Source organism: Danio aesculapii, chromosome 6, assembly GCF_903798145.1.
Source record: "Danio aesculapii chromosome 6, fDanAes4.1, whole genome shotgun sequence".
NCBI classification, from domain to species: Eukaryota; Metazoa; Chordata; class Actinopteri; order Cypriniformes; family Danionidae; genus Danio; species Danio aesculapii.
The window spans coordinates 47036452-47057138 of NC_079440.1; the positions used below are offsets into that span (position 1 = coordinate 47036452).

The 20687-nt window shown below is 33.4% G+C and overlaps 1 protein-coding gene across 1 annotated transcript in view; it reads right to left on the minus strand.

The window, feature by feature from the left end:
- The window catches only part of cntn3b (contactin 3b), a 119718-nt gene that overhangs the window by 65886 nt on the left and 33145 nt on the right, over positions 1-20687 (minus strand). Inside the window, 2 exon segments of the mRNA XM_056460389.1 lie at positions 5772-5867; positions 15517-15692. Coding sequence (XP_056316364.1) covers positions 5772-5867; positions 15517-15692 — 272 coding nt within the window.

Genomic DNA, 20687 nt, shown 5'->3' on the forward strand with positions numbered 1-20687 from the left:
TGCCTCCTCCTTCATACCTTAGTCATGCGCAATAATGTTCATGTTTGATGACTGGGCTGGCCAATCCTGAAGCACCTTGACCTTCTTTGCTTTCAGGAACTTTGAAGTGGAGGATGACATATGAGAAGGAGCGCTATCCTGCTGAAGAATTTGCCCTCTCCTGTGGTTTGTAATGTAATGGGCAGCACAAATGTCTTGATACCTCAGGCTGTTGATGTTGCCATCCACACTGCAGATCTCTCTGCATCCCCCATACTGAATGCAACCGCAAACCATGATTTTTCCTTCACCAAACTTGACTGATTTCTGTGAGAATCTTGGGTCCATGTGGGTTCCAATAGGTCTTCTGGAGTATTTGTGTTGATTGGGATGCAGTTCAAAAGATGATTCATCTGAAAAATCTACCTTCTGACACTTTTCCAAATGATCAACTAGAAGTCAGGTTATTATTTGTTGCTTTTACAACTGGGAGCGACGACAAGACTTTTGTCAGGTAGTGTAAATGATGAAAGAATTGATAAACGAAACACAAATACAGTTGAAGTTAAAATGATTAGCCCTCCTGTGATTGTTTTATTAATTTCTTTTCTCTTTCAAAGATTTCCGAAATAATATTTTACTGAGAAAGGATTTTTTTCCCCACAGTACTTACTATAATATATAAATATAGTTTATTTGTTTGATAGTAAAAATAAAGTGTCTTATTTTTATTTTATTTTGGCTAGGAAAAAAGTTTTTATTTAAAAAATATATACATTTTAAGGTCAATATTATTATTATTATTATTAAGCAATATATCTTTTTTCAATTTCAATTCTACAGAACAAACCATCATTATACAATAACTTGCCTAATTACCCTAACTTGCCTAATTAACCTAGTTAAGCCTTTAAATTGCACCTTTTAGCTGAATACTAGTATCTTAAAAATATTTAGTAAAAAAAAATATTATGGTAAAAAAAAATCCGTAATTAGAAATTAGTTATCAAAACTATTACGTTTCGAAAAAAGTGTTGATTAAAAAAAAAATCTTTCTGTCAAACAGAAATTGAAAAAAAAATTACATGGGGGCTTATAATTCAGGAGGGCTAGTAATTCTGACTTCAACTCAGTGGGATTCAGACTACTGTATAGGTAAACGGGGCAGCTTTAGTGTACATGATATATCCTTTTAAATGTTATATACAAGAGCCATCGATGCTCGGTTCTGGGTTTTTAAGGAAGTGAGACATAATAGAAACATCAGAAAAATGGCCTATGGCTGGAAAATAATGACGGACAAGGTCAAAGTCAAGAGATGCTTGCACTAAAGCTAAAAATGTGCTACCATTCATTCTTTTCATGCGATGTGTCTGTATCTGTGCATGTCATTGACTGAAAATATTCAACAACAAGAAAAAGTCATTACTTTTTACTACATGTTTGCATGTCAGTTCATAAAAAATACAGTAAGTTGTATGGTATAGCAATAAAGTTGGTAATATTTTTTATTGTTTCCAGTTCACTAAGTCTGCCTTTATTTGACAAAAACACTCTGTAAAAAGTAAACAAATTGGGTAAAACACAACAGAAATGTGGGTTAAAAACACAAATTTGAATAAAATACAGAGTAACACAACCTTAGGGAAAAAAAGTTGGGATCAAGAATTTGATAAAAAAAAAAAAATGCTCACAGAAAAAAAAAAAAAAAATATATATATATATATATATATATATATATATATATATATATATATATAATTTATGTTTTTAAAACATCCCAAAACCCATTTATTTAAAATAGAACATATTTTAACTGTCACATTTGATTATTTTATTGAATCTAACAACCAATCCAAGTTTTTAATGTATTGATATTGTGCCATTTGCTTTAGCAGATGTGAAGAGAAGAAAACTGTTTGATCAGACAATATTTTTAAACAGATTTTATTGCCCTGAAAAAAAAATGTCTTTTGAATAATACTTGTGTAGAACAATATGGCTTCCTCCACTATGATAAAACAGGTTGGTAATAATACCCAGTTTGTTTTGTCTTGAGTTCAGCAATCACAATAGACATCTAAATCATGGGAACTTTGATAACAACACATTTTGATCTAGCAGGAAACTGCAAATGTGGAGCAGAGGAACTTGCTTTTAAAATGTTTGATCATGTGCTTTTTTTTTTTTTAACCAAAATGAACACATTCTCCATAGCTCTGGGGGGAGAACGGCTTAGATGTTTCAAATATGTCTAGTGTAAAACAATATAGCTTCTTCCACGATGATAAAACAGGTTGGTAATATTAGCTCTTTTTTCTTTTGAGTTCAATACACAGCCCTAAATCTAAACAGATAAAGAGCAACTATATTGTAATACGTCAACTTATGAAACTTTTATAATGTAATCAGTTGGAAATATGCAAAGCTTAGCATTCTTGTTTGCTTTTGCTGTAATAAACAATTGATTACCTGCTCTGCACAGAAAACTCATTCATCTAAAAAAAACAACAACACATATCTCACTAATTGGGTTGAGACTTCAGTTTCAGGTCTTTATTTCCATTTGCCTTCAGATTCAAGTCTGATTGAAAAGAAAGTGATCCAAATGAGAAAACAAATTGAAGCCAAACCAACGATGGCTAGATCTATAGTAAATACGTTTCTTTAGAAAGCCTATTGCTATCCAGCATGCTTACTCCCAGTAAAATGACCATCAGTGATTCAGAAATGGGTCTGCTTCACAACAAAAGTGCCTTGATTGAATTTCTGCCTTTGCCCTGTACTATTAAATGATTTATTTTGCGCTTTCTAGTCATAGTTAGCCTACATTTTCAATCACTCGTGACATTAAAGCCAAACATTAGAGCATTCTCATATGAAACACCCTTCTTCTGGATCCTCTAATTGAACAAACGCTTAATTACAGATTTATCTCGGGAAACTATAATTGCCCATGCCTATGAAACAAATTCACATCTTCTAATTTCTGACATCTCATTTGTCGCAGTAATAGTCACGACCTCTAATTGATATTGATGTCTCTCACTGCTTGGTTCTTGTTTGCACTTGGGGTCTAATGACTTCTGTCCAATTATGGCTGGTTGAATTACAAGCTCTTTCTTGTCTAAGGATAGACACATATAGAAGCACAGTTAACGTGAAAACATGCATTCTGGCTACTTCTGTGTGACAGAATTGGAGTGTGAGTTTCTGCGGGTCTTTATCAGCTTTCTCATACAGTACATTTACAACAGTAAATCGAAAAAAAAAGTTTCATATAACTTCTCGTGGATGATGAAACAACAAAATTTTTTTTTTCTGTTATTCAGTGGGATGAAAGCAGGCAATTCATGGTTTTTATTCAGGTCGAATGTGAACTGCTGTTTGCAACCTGTTTTACTCACATTATTTGAATGTTTTCAGTGCAATTAAACTGGTGATTTCTCCAACTGAAATGATGATAAAAAGAGTCTGCCAGATAACAGATCATAATCGGACTCCATTACTTAATTCACTTAAACATATACCTAATTTCTGTATGGCTTTTTGTTAACATCTACAGTACCTCAGCCTAAACTGGTTGGCTGTTCTTCCATTCTGGCCATAGCTGGTTTAGCAGGCTAGTTTTAGAGGGGTTTTAAATTTTAGTAAAACTGAAATAAAAAGTGATTATATAAATATTAAATGAAAATAATATAAGGTAAGAAAATTATTAAAACCTAAGGTGCACTCATGAATATGAAATCAATTTTATGCATGCTTATGAACAGTGATGGGAATAATGGCACTATAAATAAACAGCAATATCTTTTTCAGTAACGAGTAATCAAATGAAATACTGTTTCCCCATTACATCGCCGTTACCGTTACTGACAATAAAATGTGTGTTACTATAATCGAGAACACTGAAGCGTTTTTGAATGTGAGCAGCGTCTCTCTCAGCCATAGGTCCTCTCTTTCTCTGGGATGGGTGTGTGTGCGCGCGCGTGTGTGTGCGTGTGTTCAGGGCTGGGGTGGAACACATAACCAACCAGTGATGATGATTGGTGTGAACGTGATGTAACTAAAAACGTGATGATTGGCTTAGAAAGGGTACATTTCCATTGTTTGCCAATGGGATATGCATAGCTAGAGTTTTAAAGCCAACGACAAACTTCCGGTAAAAGCTTAATGTGACTATTTTCAATTTCACAAGGTTGTTTTTACAGTATCGCTGTTGTAATGTAATTACAATACATTTAGCGAAGTAGATTAACCTGTTAGCCAGCGCTTAATTTTGGAGATTTACACCTACCTAACTTTAAATAGTAACAGTTCCTGAGTAAGCTACAAACACAAATTATGTATCATGACACTTTGAGCTTTACTGTGGTGAAAGGAGAAGTTACATGTTGAAAAATATAAAAAGTTATACATTATGAAGTCAAGAGGAAAAAAAATTGTATTGTGTTCAATATTTGTTTTACATATAGAAACACAGGAAAACATTAATGTAATGTCCTAGAAAAAAATATGACTTGAAAGCCAAGTATTTCATGAGTTTATATTTCAAATTTGATTAAGATAGCATGCAAAATGAGATTTCTGTTAAAAGTTTTCCGAGGCTACGTCGATGTCCTTCTCTCCCTCACCGCCAGAGGCACTTTCTCAAAAATGATCTTCCTAAGCTAAAACATTTACAGTTGCTGAATGATTTGGTCTACATTTAAAGTTTATGTATCTTTGGAAAGAAAACACTCTGGGCTTTGTTATCCAACATCTAGAGTTTATAATGCTCAAAATGAAAAAGTTATAGATGCTTAAGTAATGTAAAAAAAAATTGCACCACACTAAACATTTTATTATTTCTTAAACAAATATGTGAAATTTGTTCTGGAGCAACACAGAAATTTAATACGTCAAAAGCCACGCATCTCCTGAGTCGGGGTGCTGGCTATGAGGTTAAAACATTCATTTAGTTGTTCAAGCGTAAAACGAGATGAAAGATGGTTGTAACCACTAGGTCTGACAATAGCAACAGACTAGCACAAAAATTCCATTGAAAATACTAGGGTAAAATAAAAAAAAAAATCATATTTTAAAGACATGGCGGGGGGAAATGTAATGCAGTGCTTCTTGTCTGATCTGAGACCCACTTCATATCATATATCTAACAGGCAGTGAAGATCATGTGACAATAACATGACAATTTTGTAATGGAAAGACTGCCGTTGTGCTGCCTGGATGAAAATTGACAAGTAATTCTAATCTAATGAAGCACCTCAAGTCGTCACATGCCGCCACAAAATTAGTAGCTACACGTATATGTGTATACAGTATATATATATATATATATATGTATATGTGTGTATGTATATGTATGTGTGTGTATATGTGTGTATGTATCTATCTATCTATCTATCTATCTATCTATCTATCTATCTATCTATCTATCTATCTATCTATCTATCTATCTATCTATCTATCTATCTATCTATCTATCTATCTATCTATCTATCTATCTATATATATATATATATATATATATATATATATATATATATATATCAGCTTACTCACAAATATAAGTATAAACTACAATAAATAAATGCTAAAGTAACACTGCAGCATAATTAAAAGGAAAAGCACTGCCATTGCAGCATAATTAAAAGGAAAAGCACTGCCATTGCAGAGGAAGAGCATTTCGATGAACATTATAAAGACAAATGTTTTCCTCTGACTAACCAATGAATCACTCATAATGAGACAAATTTTTCAAAACCCTTTAAATAGTGAAACACACGACTTACCTCCAGAATGTAAAGGTGTGCCGCATAACAAAACAACACCTTGGCCTTCCCTCACATTGACAGCGCTTCTCATCTGCGTTTTGAAGTTCTCCAGATCTGTAACAGATTAATTATGAAATTGATTTCTATGAGACAATCATTTGGCATGCATAATGAAAATTCAGAGTAAAAACTCTTTTTACAGCATTAAATATTTGAGAAAGCTAAAAGAAACCTCTAAAACACAGAGTGGGTGTCTAACAAAGAAAGGCTATATGGAAAAAAAAAGGGATCGTAACATCGCCTCCACCTACCAGCAGTAAACCTCATCATTACCAGAGATATCTTAATCTCACCCACTAAGCCTGTAGCCTCCCTGTCAATACATGTCCACACGATTCATCCTCACAAATTAACAGGAGAAGAGGAAGTTGGCAGTCGGCTCGCATACCTGGCATGATAAAAACCTTCTCCTTGTTTCGTGACAGAGAAGGCCTTCAGTAACTGTGGCCTGCTGTGCCAATTCCACACCCTTAAGCAAACAAGCCAAGAGCCCACCACTAACAATATAGAGTCAATGTGACCGATAAGACAAATTACAGAGCCGGGGAAACGAAAGAAGCAGAAGAAAACATCAGGATTAGAGAGAGATGGTGGAAAACAGTGGGAAAGATTAATGAGAGATTCCCCGTTGACCGAAAAGAAAGTCCCACACAGTCGGGTCATACTGAGCCGTGGTGGAAGTGGAAAGAGAAGGACTTGCTTGGCTCACAATAACAGGATGAATGGCTTAAGAGCCAGAGCTGCAGAGCCACGGATGCTGATTTATGGTCTTTTGTGTTTAAATCTATAGGGTTGGACTCGTGTAAAGCTTGCAGGCTGTGTGGTAAGTCTTCCCAGCGAATGGTGTGTCTTCATTAATGGCAGATATTCATGTCTGTACGTGAAGGTCGAAGTGTGGAGTGTTAATGGATTCATTTACATAACTCCTGTTGATTCTTTCTGCGGATGAGATGGTCCAACTTCAAGGTTCTGTTCATCAAACACTTGATGCTCGTAGTTTTATTTTATCATGAAAAGCATGTACTTCAATTAAAAACTCAATTGACATAAATGAGAAACATTAAACTAAAATGAGTGGTCCAGAAAATAAATATTAGGAGAAAATTAGAAAATCTAAATTATTAAGCATTTTTTTTTATTGCGAATGTAATAGAAATTTTTCCATTATGAGACTAATTTATCCAATGGAATTGATTTGAGGTTGTTAAGATGTTCTGAGCATGGGCGTCGCTAGAAAACTCGCCAGTGCCCCAGTAAATGCTTTGAGATACGATTTACTTTATATGTAAATGCATTTATTAAGAGTGGTAATCCCAGAATAAAGACGTTATTCTCTGTGTGCAACCGAACCATGTGCGCAGAAAAAAACATACCGCTCCTGCTTAAGGCTGACACACTGCTCTGCTTCCGGTGTAAGTCCCGGTTGTAAACATGAAGGCCAAAAACAAAACAAAAAAAAAGGTGCTGCTCACACACCGCTCATGCCTTGTGAAACCAGCGGAACAGTCTTTTATACAGAGGTGTCGACATGCAGTGAGTTTTGCAAGACGACAAATCATAGTTTAATTAATATTATGGTGATCTTTTTTACACTAAGCATGCCTCCTGATAGATTTATTTGTGAGCAAAAAGGAGGGATAATGAGTGAGTGAGGTAAATCTTAATAAACCTAATTCTCAGCCATGAGTCGGGTCTAAGACAACACACAACAGATAATTCTATAAAACAACTTTGTTTTTTGGTATTCTATTGAATTGTCTATATAATTTCATTCTAATAAAATTAATATTCATGCAAAAAATTTCTTAAATTGTCTTAGCATCACTTTAGTTGTCTATTAAGCTTGTTTTTCAGTTACATTTAGGATACATTTCTGTTATTTATTTAGAATAATGACTGTGTAATAACAATAATACTGTTATATATATATATATATATATATATATATATATATATATATATATATATATATATATATATATATATATATATATATATATAATTATTATTTTCTTTCTCTTTTTTGAGGAGGAGCTGTGCCCCAGTAGAGCTTTATGTCTAGCAACACCCCTGGTTCTGAGTATTACTATGTCGTTACTAAGTAAAGTGGTGTATTATGCTAGGATGCCATAGGCATATTTATTTCAGGATGGTACACTCTCCAGTGCTATTTTAATGAAGAAAAAAAATCCTTGCTGCCTTAAATGTTTAAACTTTTCTAGTCATCTCCAATTACATTAGTCATATTGAATAAAAATAAGAAGTTTAACTTTGCATAACTTAAAAACCTGATTAATTTAAAATAAGCAACAGAATTATTTGTTGTCTTGACTTTTTGTCATGACAATTTTTTACAGTGTTTGATTAAGATTATGCTGTAATTTGTACAGTAGGTACTACAGTTTGACTGTTTTATTTTTATATTCTGATTCACATTTAAAATTATAATAACATGTTAGCAGTTTTGCTATTTTTGATGTTATATATTAATTTTTGAAACATTACTTTTTCCCCAAAATACTTGATTCCAACTTTTAAAAGATTATACTATTGGATGAATTTATATTTACTAGTCCAGTTAGCCAAAATTAGCCATTCTGAATGTTAACTGGATTTGAAAATAACCGCAGCATTCGGCGTGTTGTGTATTCAGAGATGTTCTTCTGCATACTCTTCTGCGAGTGGTTATTTTAGTTACTGTTGCCTTTCTATCAACTCGAACCCGTCTGGCCATTCTCCTTTGACCTCTGGCATCAACAAGACATTTGTGGCTACAAAACTGCCGCTCACTGGATATTTTTTCTTTTTCAGACCATTCTTTGTAAACCCTAGAGACAGTTGTGCGTAAAAATCCCAGTAGATCAGCAGTTTATGAAATACTCAGACCAGCCTGTCTGGCACCAACAACCAAAGTCACTTAAATAACCTTTCTTCCCCATTCTGATGCTCAGTTTGAACTGTAACAGATCATCTTGATCATATCTACATGCCTAAATGCATTGAGTTGCCGCAATGTGATTGGCTGATTAGAAACTTGCGTTAACAAGCAGTTGGACAGGTCTACCTAATAAAGTGGGCAATAAGTGTATGTTGTTCACTTATCATTTACACTGTTAAGTATAAGAGTTATGTAAATTCTCTGACAGCATACTCATTTTTAGGTGAACTATCCCTTTAATGCTCTGTGATATAACATGAATAATCTTACTAATGTACAGTAAAAACAAGTGAAAATGCATTGCTCGGTTTATTTAATTAATGATAACAATCATAGTTTTTAATTAACTATAACTACCCTGACACTCAATCCATTGGTTAAATAAGTGAATAATCCCAACTGTTATAACTAGGCTTTGAATTCTAGGTCGCTTTGTGTGCGCCGGAGTTTGTCAGGTCACAAATCTGCTCTGCTGCTATTGCACCCTTGAGAAAGCTGCTCATTTCAGACTCGCCCCAGGAGAGGATTACCCCAGTACACAGCCAATAGAGAGCCACCATGGAATAAATCTCCAATGACAAATTTTACAGTTAAGCATGTATTTCAAATTGGCTTGCAAACGCAACGGGATGCAGTTTTCAGCAGCTGTCGAAAAGATAAGAAATGTCACGATGACATATTATCAAAGCCAGCGACATTATCATCCTATTAAAATCATAATTCCCCTTTGACTAACCAATGATCAATATAGGAAATAAATGTCAAGCAACTCCTGTTAACCAATCCCCTGAAGTGAGATTCATTATCCTGCGGGTAAAGATAAGAATAGGTCTCCGAAGAGGGATGGGAGATGCTCTATGTATTCCTATGGTTGGATCAATATTTAGACGACATGAGTGCTAAGAGTCTTCACCTTCAGACAAATGAAGTCCAAGCATCTTTAGTGGACAGTAACTAAAGCTGATCTTATATCATCCACCACCTCAAATTATTGTTAAAGCTGTTGTTGTTTTATTATGATTATTAGTATTATTATTATCATTATTATTATTGGCGTTAGTATATTATAGTTATCAAATTTATCTTTCCTCCTCTTGATCTTTCATTCTTTCTTTTTATTGTTATTATTATTATTATTATTATTATTATTATTATTATTATTAGTATTATTATTAATGATAATAATTAAGTTACATAGACTTTTATTTTTAGTATGTAGATGTAGTTCCAGCTGAAATGGAATATTGATTAGGTGCAGGGCTTTCTTTTTGCACGTCATTTCCTCCTATCAATCTAACAATAAAAGGGGCATTGTACAGTATATTGGGGTATATAAAGTATATTGTGGCTGCAGCATCAATCCGACATCAACAGAGAAAGACAACCTTGCCAAATGCAGAAGCAAATGGTCAGACTTTATTGAAGATCACCAAAACATTTTTTTATAGTGGATTAACTTGCACAGATTAATAGTTCACCTAAAGAATAACAATGTGTGCTAAATAAACATAGTGAATTATGATTTCACATGAACTTTTAACATCCTATCAAACTGATGATGCGGCAGCATATTAATCTGACATTTGTGGGGCTTTCATACAAAAAAAATCTATCTCTTCAGGTGTTTGCATAATTATGCATTTAGAAGTTAACGACCAAACACATCTTTATAAAAGTTCATATAGTTGTTGCATATGAAATATAATGCAAGAAAATAATAAATATGCATTTTCAATTAAGTTATATAATAATAATAATGACAATCATATAATTATCTTTACTTAAGTCTGCCTGCTTAACTGTCAGCAAATCTAAAGCGCATGATGCAAAGGCATTAAGGGGGGTGTCCTAATCCACTATGGAAAAATACAGTTTGCGCCCGGCGCATGGTCTAACAGGGTTCTGCTTATTCTCTAAATGAGTTTTGGGTGTGTTTTGAGCATAACGTGCATTAAACCAATCAGAGTCTCATCTCCCATTCCCTTTAAGAGTCAGTTGCATCGTGCCATGGAGCATTTGCTATTTACATGGCAGACTTTGTAAGTGGAAAAACTGAACACTTCACTAGCGAGAAAACAGTTAAGCAGACCATCTGCAGAGTGAGGATAATGAATGAGCCTCCTCCTTTCAGCCTCTTTAATTTCTCTTTACTTTTACTACTTTACTTCCATGGATAAGAAAACGTTGTTGAACACACTCCGCTGAAGACATTCATTAGCCTACATATATAATTTTGTTTGTTAAGCGCAAAGGTTTGTTTCAAAACTATTTCTAAATTCAGTTCTAATTTCCAGCAAACGAATAAATGAACCAAACATGAAGTTATATCCAAACACACGTCTTATTCTTATGCCCCATATGGTGATGCATTCATCTCCAAAACCCGACAGGTGGACAAATCTAAACTTGTTTTTATTAAAACAAATATAAATATGCATATAATAAATAGTACTGCTAATGATAATAACTTTACACGAATGCAAATTGTCATGAATAAACTGAAACATCCCCCCGACATGAAGATGGTTTGTATAACATATATTTACTTAATAATTACTTAAAACATTAAAAATCACTTATTTTTCCTGAAAAAATATGATGTTATGTTTTTATTGAAGGAAGATTGTATTATGATATCTGTACTTTTTCTAAGTGCTTGATTTGTATATTTTGTCCACCATTCCCATCTCAAACAAACCCTCTCTATTCTTTGAAAAAGCTTCAGATTTCTTTTTTTCTTTTTTTTTACACACATGCATGAGGACAGGATTTTAAATCATCTGCACAGAGGCCAGGTGGCTAGAATGGCTTTTCTCATACTTGGCGGTTTACGTTGTGGGTATTAATATGGCGAGTAAATAGGCAGCGCACAGAGATGCTGCTGAAGCTGGTGACTAATGAGAGTGAGTGATGGAGTTTGAAGTCGATGAAATGGTGCTTCACCCTGTGAAATTGTCACATTTGACAGCTAGTTTGATTGCTCTTTCTTCAGCAATGCCATGTGAATACCAAATACCATCCCCAGTGCCTTTACGATATTGCTTACGTACAGCCAAACGCTCCTCCTGTTGAGTAATCCTGTCTTAAAACTCAACGATTACTATACTGGAGATACAGTATACTGGTATTTTAGTATCATTGAGAATCTATGGTAATTTTTTTTTATTTATTATTTAATAATATAAAAATCTGTACCTTTTCTTTGCATATTTTAATGTTTCTTCCAATTTTTGGTTAAGTTTTGCCATTTTTTTGTGATTTGTTTTGTAGTTTTTCTTTTATAGTTCCATAAAAAATACAAATAAAATTAAAAACTGTAAATTGTAATAAGGCAGGAGCAGAAGAAAGTGTTTTATTAGGATTTCTAAACATGTCAAAGTCAGTGCAAACTACATCTTTTGTGTATAAGATTGCTGCAAACAACATGGAAAAAGTGATTATTTTAGAATTGTTTGGGAGAAAGTCTTTGGGATTTGAAGAGGGTGGACGGGAAGCTGTAGTTTCTAGTATAGGGGATCCTGTGAGAGATGCTAGTAAATAAGTAAACTCAAACATTACAAGATAATTAATCAATATTACTGGACCCCAGTAAGACTACATAGGCTAGGATTAATGAAAAATAACCACTGTTGGAAGTGAGCACGCGGGCATCTTTTTACATTTAATGTGAAGCTGTCATTCGGTGGCTCCATTCTAGACAAGAGTTATTCAAAACCTTGAGAAATGGCTGGAACATTTGTCGTCTTGGTGATACATCCACTCTACAAAAAGGAATATCTAAAGCACAGGCTGGGCTAGTTGTTGCAGGATGTATTATGGCTATGATGCTACGAAATTGGAAGAACTCAGATACTCCCTCTTTTAAGGATTGGATTGAGCTGATGACTTCTATTGCATCATATGAACTAATACTGGCAAGACTTCACCCACACTTTCAATCAGAAATGGGGTAGCTTTTTACAGTATTTGTTGAGCATGTAAAGGAAAAATTGAAGGGTTGTCAATTTGGCTGCTGGTTGTATAATTTTATATTTAATATTCATTCATTTTCTTTTCGGCTTAGTCCCTTTATCAATCTGGGGTTGCCACAGCGGAATGTACCGCCAACTTATCCAGCATATCCTCTACGCAGCTAATGCCCTTCCAGCTGCAACCCATTACTGGAAAACATCTATACACACTCATTCACAGCACTACGGCCAATTATGCTTACCCAATACACCTGTACCACATGTCTTTGGACTTGTGGGGGAAACCGGAGCACCCGGAGGACACCCATGCGAACATGGGGAGAACATGCAAACTCCACACAGAAACGGCAACTGACCCAACCGAGGCTCGAACCAGCGACCTCCTTCCAGCACTACCTATTGCGCCACCGTGTCACCCTATATTTAATATTTATAATTCTTGATTTGTTATTATTTTTATTATAATTTGTTTACATTATTTTCCTTAATGTTGATTTTGTATTGTGAATTTTATGTTGTGTGGGGTATACAAGTAAAAAAAAAAAACAAAAAAAAAAAACTGTAAATTGTAGTCATATTGTACATTAAATGACAAAATAACCAATTATTAAGCAATTAATAAGCAATTTTATTTTAACATTCATATTTTAAATAAATATGAATTGTTTTATTAAAAATAATAAAACTGGAATAGACAGAAAAATAAAGAAAATCTCAATGTTACTACACTGTAAAACCCAAAAAAGTTAAGGTAACTCAAACCATTTGAGGAAACTGGTTGCAACAAACCATTTAAGTTCAAAAATGAATCCTAATTAATACTGTGAACTTAATCCATTTAAGTTGAAATAATGAGGTATTTAATTAACACCTTCAACACTGGGTTTAAAACTTTTTCAAATGAGTAGAATTAACTTTCAGTAAATTTTGAGTTAACTACACATTTCATTTGATGAAGTTGACTGTTGGGTTTTACAGTGTATACTGGAGACAACGGTATTTCAATATCATTGAGAATCTATGATAGTTTTTATTTATTTTTTTTTTTTTAAATAGGACATTTATATGTATATTTTTTATTTTCTTCCTAATTTTAAAGTTTTGTAATTTTGTTGTTTTTGTGATTTTGTTTTTTTTTTTAATAGTTTTTTTTATACTTGTCTATACAGTTTTTATACTTGTCTATACTACCAACAGGCGGAGCTAGACGCGCAGCTGAACACTATTAGTTTACAGAGATACGTCATTCGCTTACACAACAAGCCAGAATGAAAACAAAAAACCCGCCATGTTTAAAATACACAGCCGACGAGCCGAGACATTACAGCGGAATTATATATACATTTAATAACGAGCCATGGTCGACCTGGGCTCAAACAAACCCTGTCGTCGTCATGATGAACAGCCACAAAGCCAAGAAAAAGAGCAGATTTACCCTGTGCCCCGTAGTTTTTTACGAGCCAGTCTAAGGCACGAGCAGGTTCGCTATTTTGCTTGAAATCGCCGCGCGTCTATATCTGAAATAATAAAGTTCTTGAGCTGATGATAATAACCTGCGCTTCATTATTGACGTGTTGTTATTGTCACCTTTTGGACTAATATGAACTCAGAATGATGGAATTGTTCTCTAACAGAGGCTACATGTGCTGCTGAAGATTACAGACACAGATGAGAGGTTTACACTGACTGTAGGCTATATTCTGGGTTATTTCTTTAACCTAAATACGGACGAAATGTCTGCTGTGTGTAGTTCTTCTGTAGTTGGTAACATATCTGAGACTGTATGGGGCAGAATGTGTTTATATATGTTCATTTATTTATTTATTTTTTATTTATTTAATATAAATACAGACTTTAAAGTAGGCTGTTTCGCACTGTCATTGATTTGCAATTATAATCAAGTCATGTTCATAGAAAAGTTAGTAATAAACATTTATACACAAGTATTTATGTGTGTAAATCTGTTTTGTGAGAAGTGCTTCTCATATGATATGTGAGCGACCCGTACAGCTTTATTGTAGACATTTCCACGACGAAAATGACGTCGACTGAAACTTTCTGTCGTACACCACGCCCACCAAAAGGGTACCATTGTTAGTGGAAACACAAGCTTGATAAAGGTGACCCGAACCGTACCATACTGTACCAGTCAGTGGAAACGAGCCATAACTTAGCAAAACCAAGTAAATAAATGCAGACACTAAAATGGGATCTCGTTTTTTATACACACAGATGCATAACTCCTACTATATGTATTTATTCAGATATTGAAAAATTATATCTTTAACACATACAGTTGAAGTCAAAATTATTAGCCCTCCTGAATTATGCCCAACTATATATTTTTCCCCAAATTCTGTTTAACGGGAAGAAGATTTTATTCTACACATTTTTAAACATAATAGTTTTAATAACTCTTTTCTATCTTTGCCATGATGACAGTACATAATATTAAACTAGATATTTTTAAGATACTAGTATTCAGCTAAAAGTGACATTTAAAGGCTTAACTAAGTTAATTAGGCAAGTTAGGCTCATTATGCAAGTTATTGTCAGTGGTTTGTTCTATAGGCAGTCGAAAACAAGAGGGATAATAATTTTGAAAAAATCTAACTGCTTTTACTGTAGCTGAAATAAGACTTTCTCCAGAAGAAAAAAATATTATAGAAAATACTGTGAAAAAATCTTAGCTCTGTTAAACATCATTTGGGAAATATATATAAAATCACATTAGAGACAATAATTTTGACTTCAACTGTACATGCATTAAACATACTGTAACTCTATAACTCACATGCAAACTGTAGCGTAGCTCTCTGGCTGAGAATGGTTCCCCGGGTGTTGAAGGCAGTGCACTGGTAGACCCCGCTGTCTTGGTCCCGATCCAGGCCGGTAATGATCAGGTTACCTCCAGACAGGCGACGCCTCTCGTCACCACCGAGATCAATGAGCGTCCCGTTTAGAGACCATCTGGAGAGATGCAAACACAATCAGCAGTGTGGTCTCTAGAGAAGCCAACTCACCAATATTCATCACATGCATCGATCTGATGCAGCCTGCTTCATTATACAGCCAGATTCAGCATGAAACAAAGCTCATTGCTGACATTTGTTTTCCTGCCTTTGTTCTTCTGCAGTTCAGTCTGACTAACAACTGATGAAAGCCAACATAACAGCGCTCAGGAATCTGAAATTGTTTCTAGTTGGTTACTGACCTTGAAGATGTGTTTAGTCGGTTAAGCACATTAATGTATTACACTTAATGGAAACAACAATAAAAGCATAAATGAATAATAATAATACAATTGTAAATGGTCGTACAATAAATGACAAAATAATCATACAACTAAATTTATTTTTAATTTAACCTCTTCTTATTTTAAAGCAACATTAATTATTTGTGTCAAAACGAATACAAAGGGAATAGACAGGAATGATATAATAATGAAGAAACACAAACATTTTACACAAGATTTGACATACAGTTGAAGTCAGAATTATTAGCCCCCCTGTTTTTTTTCCCCCAATTTCTGTTTAGCGGAGAGATTTTTTTTCAACACATTTCTAAACATAATAGTTTTAATAACTCATCTCTAATAACTGATTTATTTTATCTTTGCCATGATGACAGTCAAAAAAAAAATAGCTTAAAGGGGCTAATAATTTTGACCTTAAAATGGTTCATAAAAATTAACAACTGCTTTTATTCTAGCCAAAATAAAACAAATAAGACTTTCTCCATGAAGAAATAAATATTATCAGACATACTGTGAAAATTTCCTTTAATCAAACCCAATCATCACATTGTTCCTTAAATTTACATTTGTATATGTTGCTAAGCAAAACGAACAGATGCCGAATGGTAGTGCTAGCTAATAATAATAATAATAATAATAATAATAATAATAATAATAATAATAATAATAATAATAATAATAATACAATTGCAAATGGTCATACAATAAATATGACAAAATAATCATACAACTAAACTTATTCTAATTTAACCTTTTCTTATTTTAAAGAAATATAAATTATTTTATCAAAACAAATACAAACGGAATAGGCAGGAATGATATAATAATGAAGAAACACAAAGATGTCACTCAAAATATGACACATTTGGCCAAATCTTAGGTCATCACAGGTCAGTTTTGGTCTGCATACGGTACTTTGACTTGCTCATCTCTGACCTAATGTAATTACAGTTTAATGCAATTTAATTTATTTTACAGTTTTTGGGGTCCAAACACTGGATGTGGATGAGAATGCATTTCATTTAAAAGAAGAATTTGATTCATGTGAAATTACATTTATACTACAATGAAATTACATCTTTATCTATATATGCAACAACAAACTAAAACAAAGCAATTAACTCAGTATAATACTCAAAAAATAACTCATCATAATATTGAATGTGAGCACTGAGATTGTTTCCCTGCAACATTACAAGAACATTCAGTTCCTCACTTGTGCTGTAGCATGTAGCATAGAATCAAGCCCAATCATCACATTGCTCCTTGACTTTACAATTTAATATGTTGCTAAGCAAAGCGAACAGATCCCAAATGACAGTGCCAGTGTGCTTACTTTCATAGAAAACAAAGTTTAAAATTGTGAAAGATGTGGAGCGGCACATCGAGTTCCCTGTGCGATGGGCACAAATATGGAAATCGGGTCTTAAAGGGAAAACTCAAGATAAAGTGGGAAGCATAAGAGTAATTTTGCAATCTTGCTATCGGTAGAAACTTTTTAAGGACTCCGTACTGGGGAATTGAAAACCCCATGTAGGCAAAGGCCAGTATAAGATTCTGATGGAATGATAACCTTGGATAAAAATATCAGTTTTGCGGTATCACGGTATTGTGATCACTGCACTAAAATGTTCTTTTTTTAAATGTCTGGGTAAAAAACAACAATATTTTTTTTCAATTGAAAATTCTATATTTATTTCAAGAAACATTTAATATATGTTGGAGCAATAAGCAAGTCGGGGTTAATAATTAAAATAAATCATTGACTTCTGCTATTTTAATAACTGTAGTTTCAAAAACACAGATTTCTATATAACTTGAAAAGGCATGTCTTGGATATCTTTCTTCGCATATAAAGTAAAGCTTTCCCAGTGATAGGTTGCAGTTGGAAGGGCATCCTCTGCGTAAAACAAATGCTGGATAAGTTGACGGTCCATTCCTCTGTGGCGACCCCTGATTAATAAAGGGACTAAGCCGAAAAGAAAATGAATGTATATGGCTGACCAGTAACTTTTGATGTCGAAGGTCTTTTCATGCTGGACATGTTGCCCTAAAAAACTAAATAAAATAGTTGTGAAAAAACACATAAGGAAAAAAAAAAACGTACAAATGTCATAACAGAAAAATTTTGCAGTTTTAAAACCTTGATTTTTCTATAAGCTATTATATTTAGAAATCTGTAAAAAAAAAATCTTCTCTCCAATAAACAAAAATTTGGGAAAAAAATAAACAGGGGGCTAATAATTCTGACTTCAACTGTATATGAAGACATGAAGATATAAGGGAAAATGTCATATTTACAGTTATTTACTTTCATTCATTTTCTTTTTGGCTTAGTCCCTTTATTAATCAGGGGTCGCCACAGCGAAATGAACCACCAACTTATCCAGCATATATTTTACACAGGGGATGCCCTTCCAGCTGCAACCCATCACTGGGAAAGCTTTATTTTACTTTAATATTTTAGTTTTTTGCACTGCATTATTATTATTTTAATTTTTTTGCAGTTCTTTTTTTTTTTTTTTTTTTGCAAATTTCATTTTTAATTCTCAAAACTTAATTTTCCCTTTGCAGTTCTTTATTTTTGTTAGCAAAATAATTTTTTATTTGTCAAAAATAAATGTTCGCTTTGCGATTTTTTTGAGATTTGCATTTCTTTGTTTATTTTTGCTCAATACTTTATTTTTAGTTTGCAAAACTTTCTTTTATTTAGCAAGTATATATGGCCCTATTGACTCCATATGGAACCCAGCGTATTTTGCATTCTTCCACCGGTGTGAAAAACGAACAAGTGGGTTGGACAATGTGCTTTTTAAAAAGCCACTATAGACACACAACAAAGGGCAGATCTACTGCAGCTCTCCGAAGCCCATTTCTGCTGCATTATTTATTGATCTCAGTGTGGCAGTCGAGTTAATCTGACTCCTTTAGTCATCATTTGTGAGTCTAATATCATAGCCGCTATATTTGATATCATTTACCGTGACATTCGGCCTGCAGGCTTACACAGTTGATTATACTGCGAGTCTGCTTGTAAATACAGACAATGTTTGCATTTGCACAAAGCAGTCAAGTATTACTGTATATTATGACATCAAGCTAATCTAGTTTTCTAATACACTTTAGATAGCGTGATAAATCTGCAAAGCTCCTGCATCCTACATACTGTGGATAAAATGAATGAAAGAACCAGTATGTTATCCTGAAAGGATCTAATATAGTCTGTGTTGATACACAAATGCCTTCGCAAAATAATGTTGTCATCTTAGTGCAGATCAGTGCTACTCAAATAGTCTACACAACTTGGATAGTAAAAAGACTTCTAAATAATAAGAGCTCCTCTCTATTTTATTCTAATTTAATGTTTGGAAATGAGACATTAAGAAAAATAATCAAATATTGATTTTTTCTGTAGATAAGGGCTTATGATGCTGTAAGACTTTTAGGAGACTACTTGGGATATTTTCTGGTTATACTGGATTTATTAGGTAGGTTTGGGAAAAATATTGATGTTTGTTTTATTATAAAAGGGTCTGATAATTTATTTTTTACTGTATTCCTATATGACTCCTGAGTTGTTATTTTTGACTATAACCTTAGCTGTTCTGTACTTTACTGAATATTTATTAGTTTACTCGGTTTTGACTATAGGGTATTGGAAGCAGCTCTCAGAGGAGAGCTACTGCACTCCAGATGAATCAATAGGCTTAGAATAATATGGAAATAGCAGTTATTGATTTCTAAGACATGCACTGAGGTGCTGTCTGAGTATTTAGGCTCAATTTCCATCATGATAAAAAATGTCATGCCAGTAATAAATAGATCATGCACTTTGTCAATGTTTTTTCCTAATTCCTTTTATTTTGTGGTAGCATCAACAGATATTTTTTCTTGACTACACCTGAGTGAAAATGACCCACCAAAGAAAATAATAAATAAAAATGTGAATGTCCTGTTAATTTCCCTACCATCAGGTAATTAGTATCATTACTCTTAAAATGTGGACTGTTTGGAAAGGCTGTGTATTAAAGATAATAATGTGGTAACACTTTATTTTGATGGTCCATTTGAGCATTAGTAGACTGTCTGCTTAATATCTGTTGAGACTGCTCCTTCAACAGACATTTAACTGACTATAAGAAATTTTTGCAAGTACATCTCAACTTACACTTAACCCTAACCCCAACCCTAACCCCAACCTAACAGTCTACTTATAATCTAATGAGAATTACTGTAGTTGGTATGTAGATGCAATGTAACTTAAATTCAACAAAAGGACCATCAAAATAAATTGTGACCAATAATGTTGTAAATAATAATAATTGCAAAGGCTAATAAATTATTTTTGTTTATAAGGCCTCAACGTATTGTCAGAAGCCGCAGGTTTTATTTAATTTTTTTAACTGTGTATCTATTGTTAACTATAAATTATCATTAGTCATTGACTTGTATTTTACAATATGCCACAAACATTTTGAATGGCTACTCCCTTTATCGAATTCATTTCGTGAAGAACCATATATAGTAACTTCTCTGACATTGATTATAAAATTATATAAAAGTAAAGAAATTTATAAAATAAGTTCAAAAGTCCCCAGGTTTTTTTACAATGTGTATTTCAACAAGTGCTCTATAAAAGGTTAAAAGATTTAAAATTCTCTAACATCATACACTCTGAGCCTCAAAGATTATTAAATAATTTTCCCTGG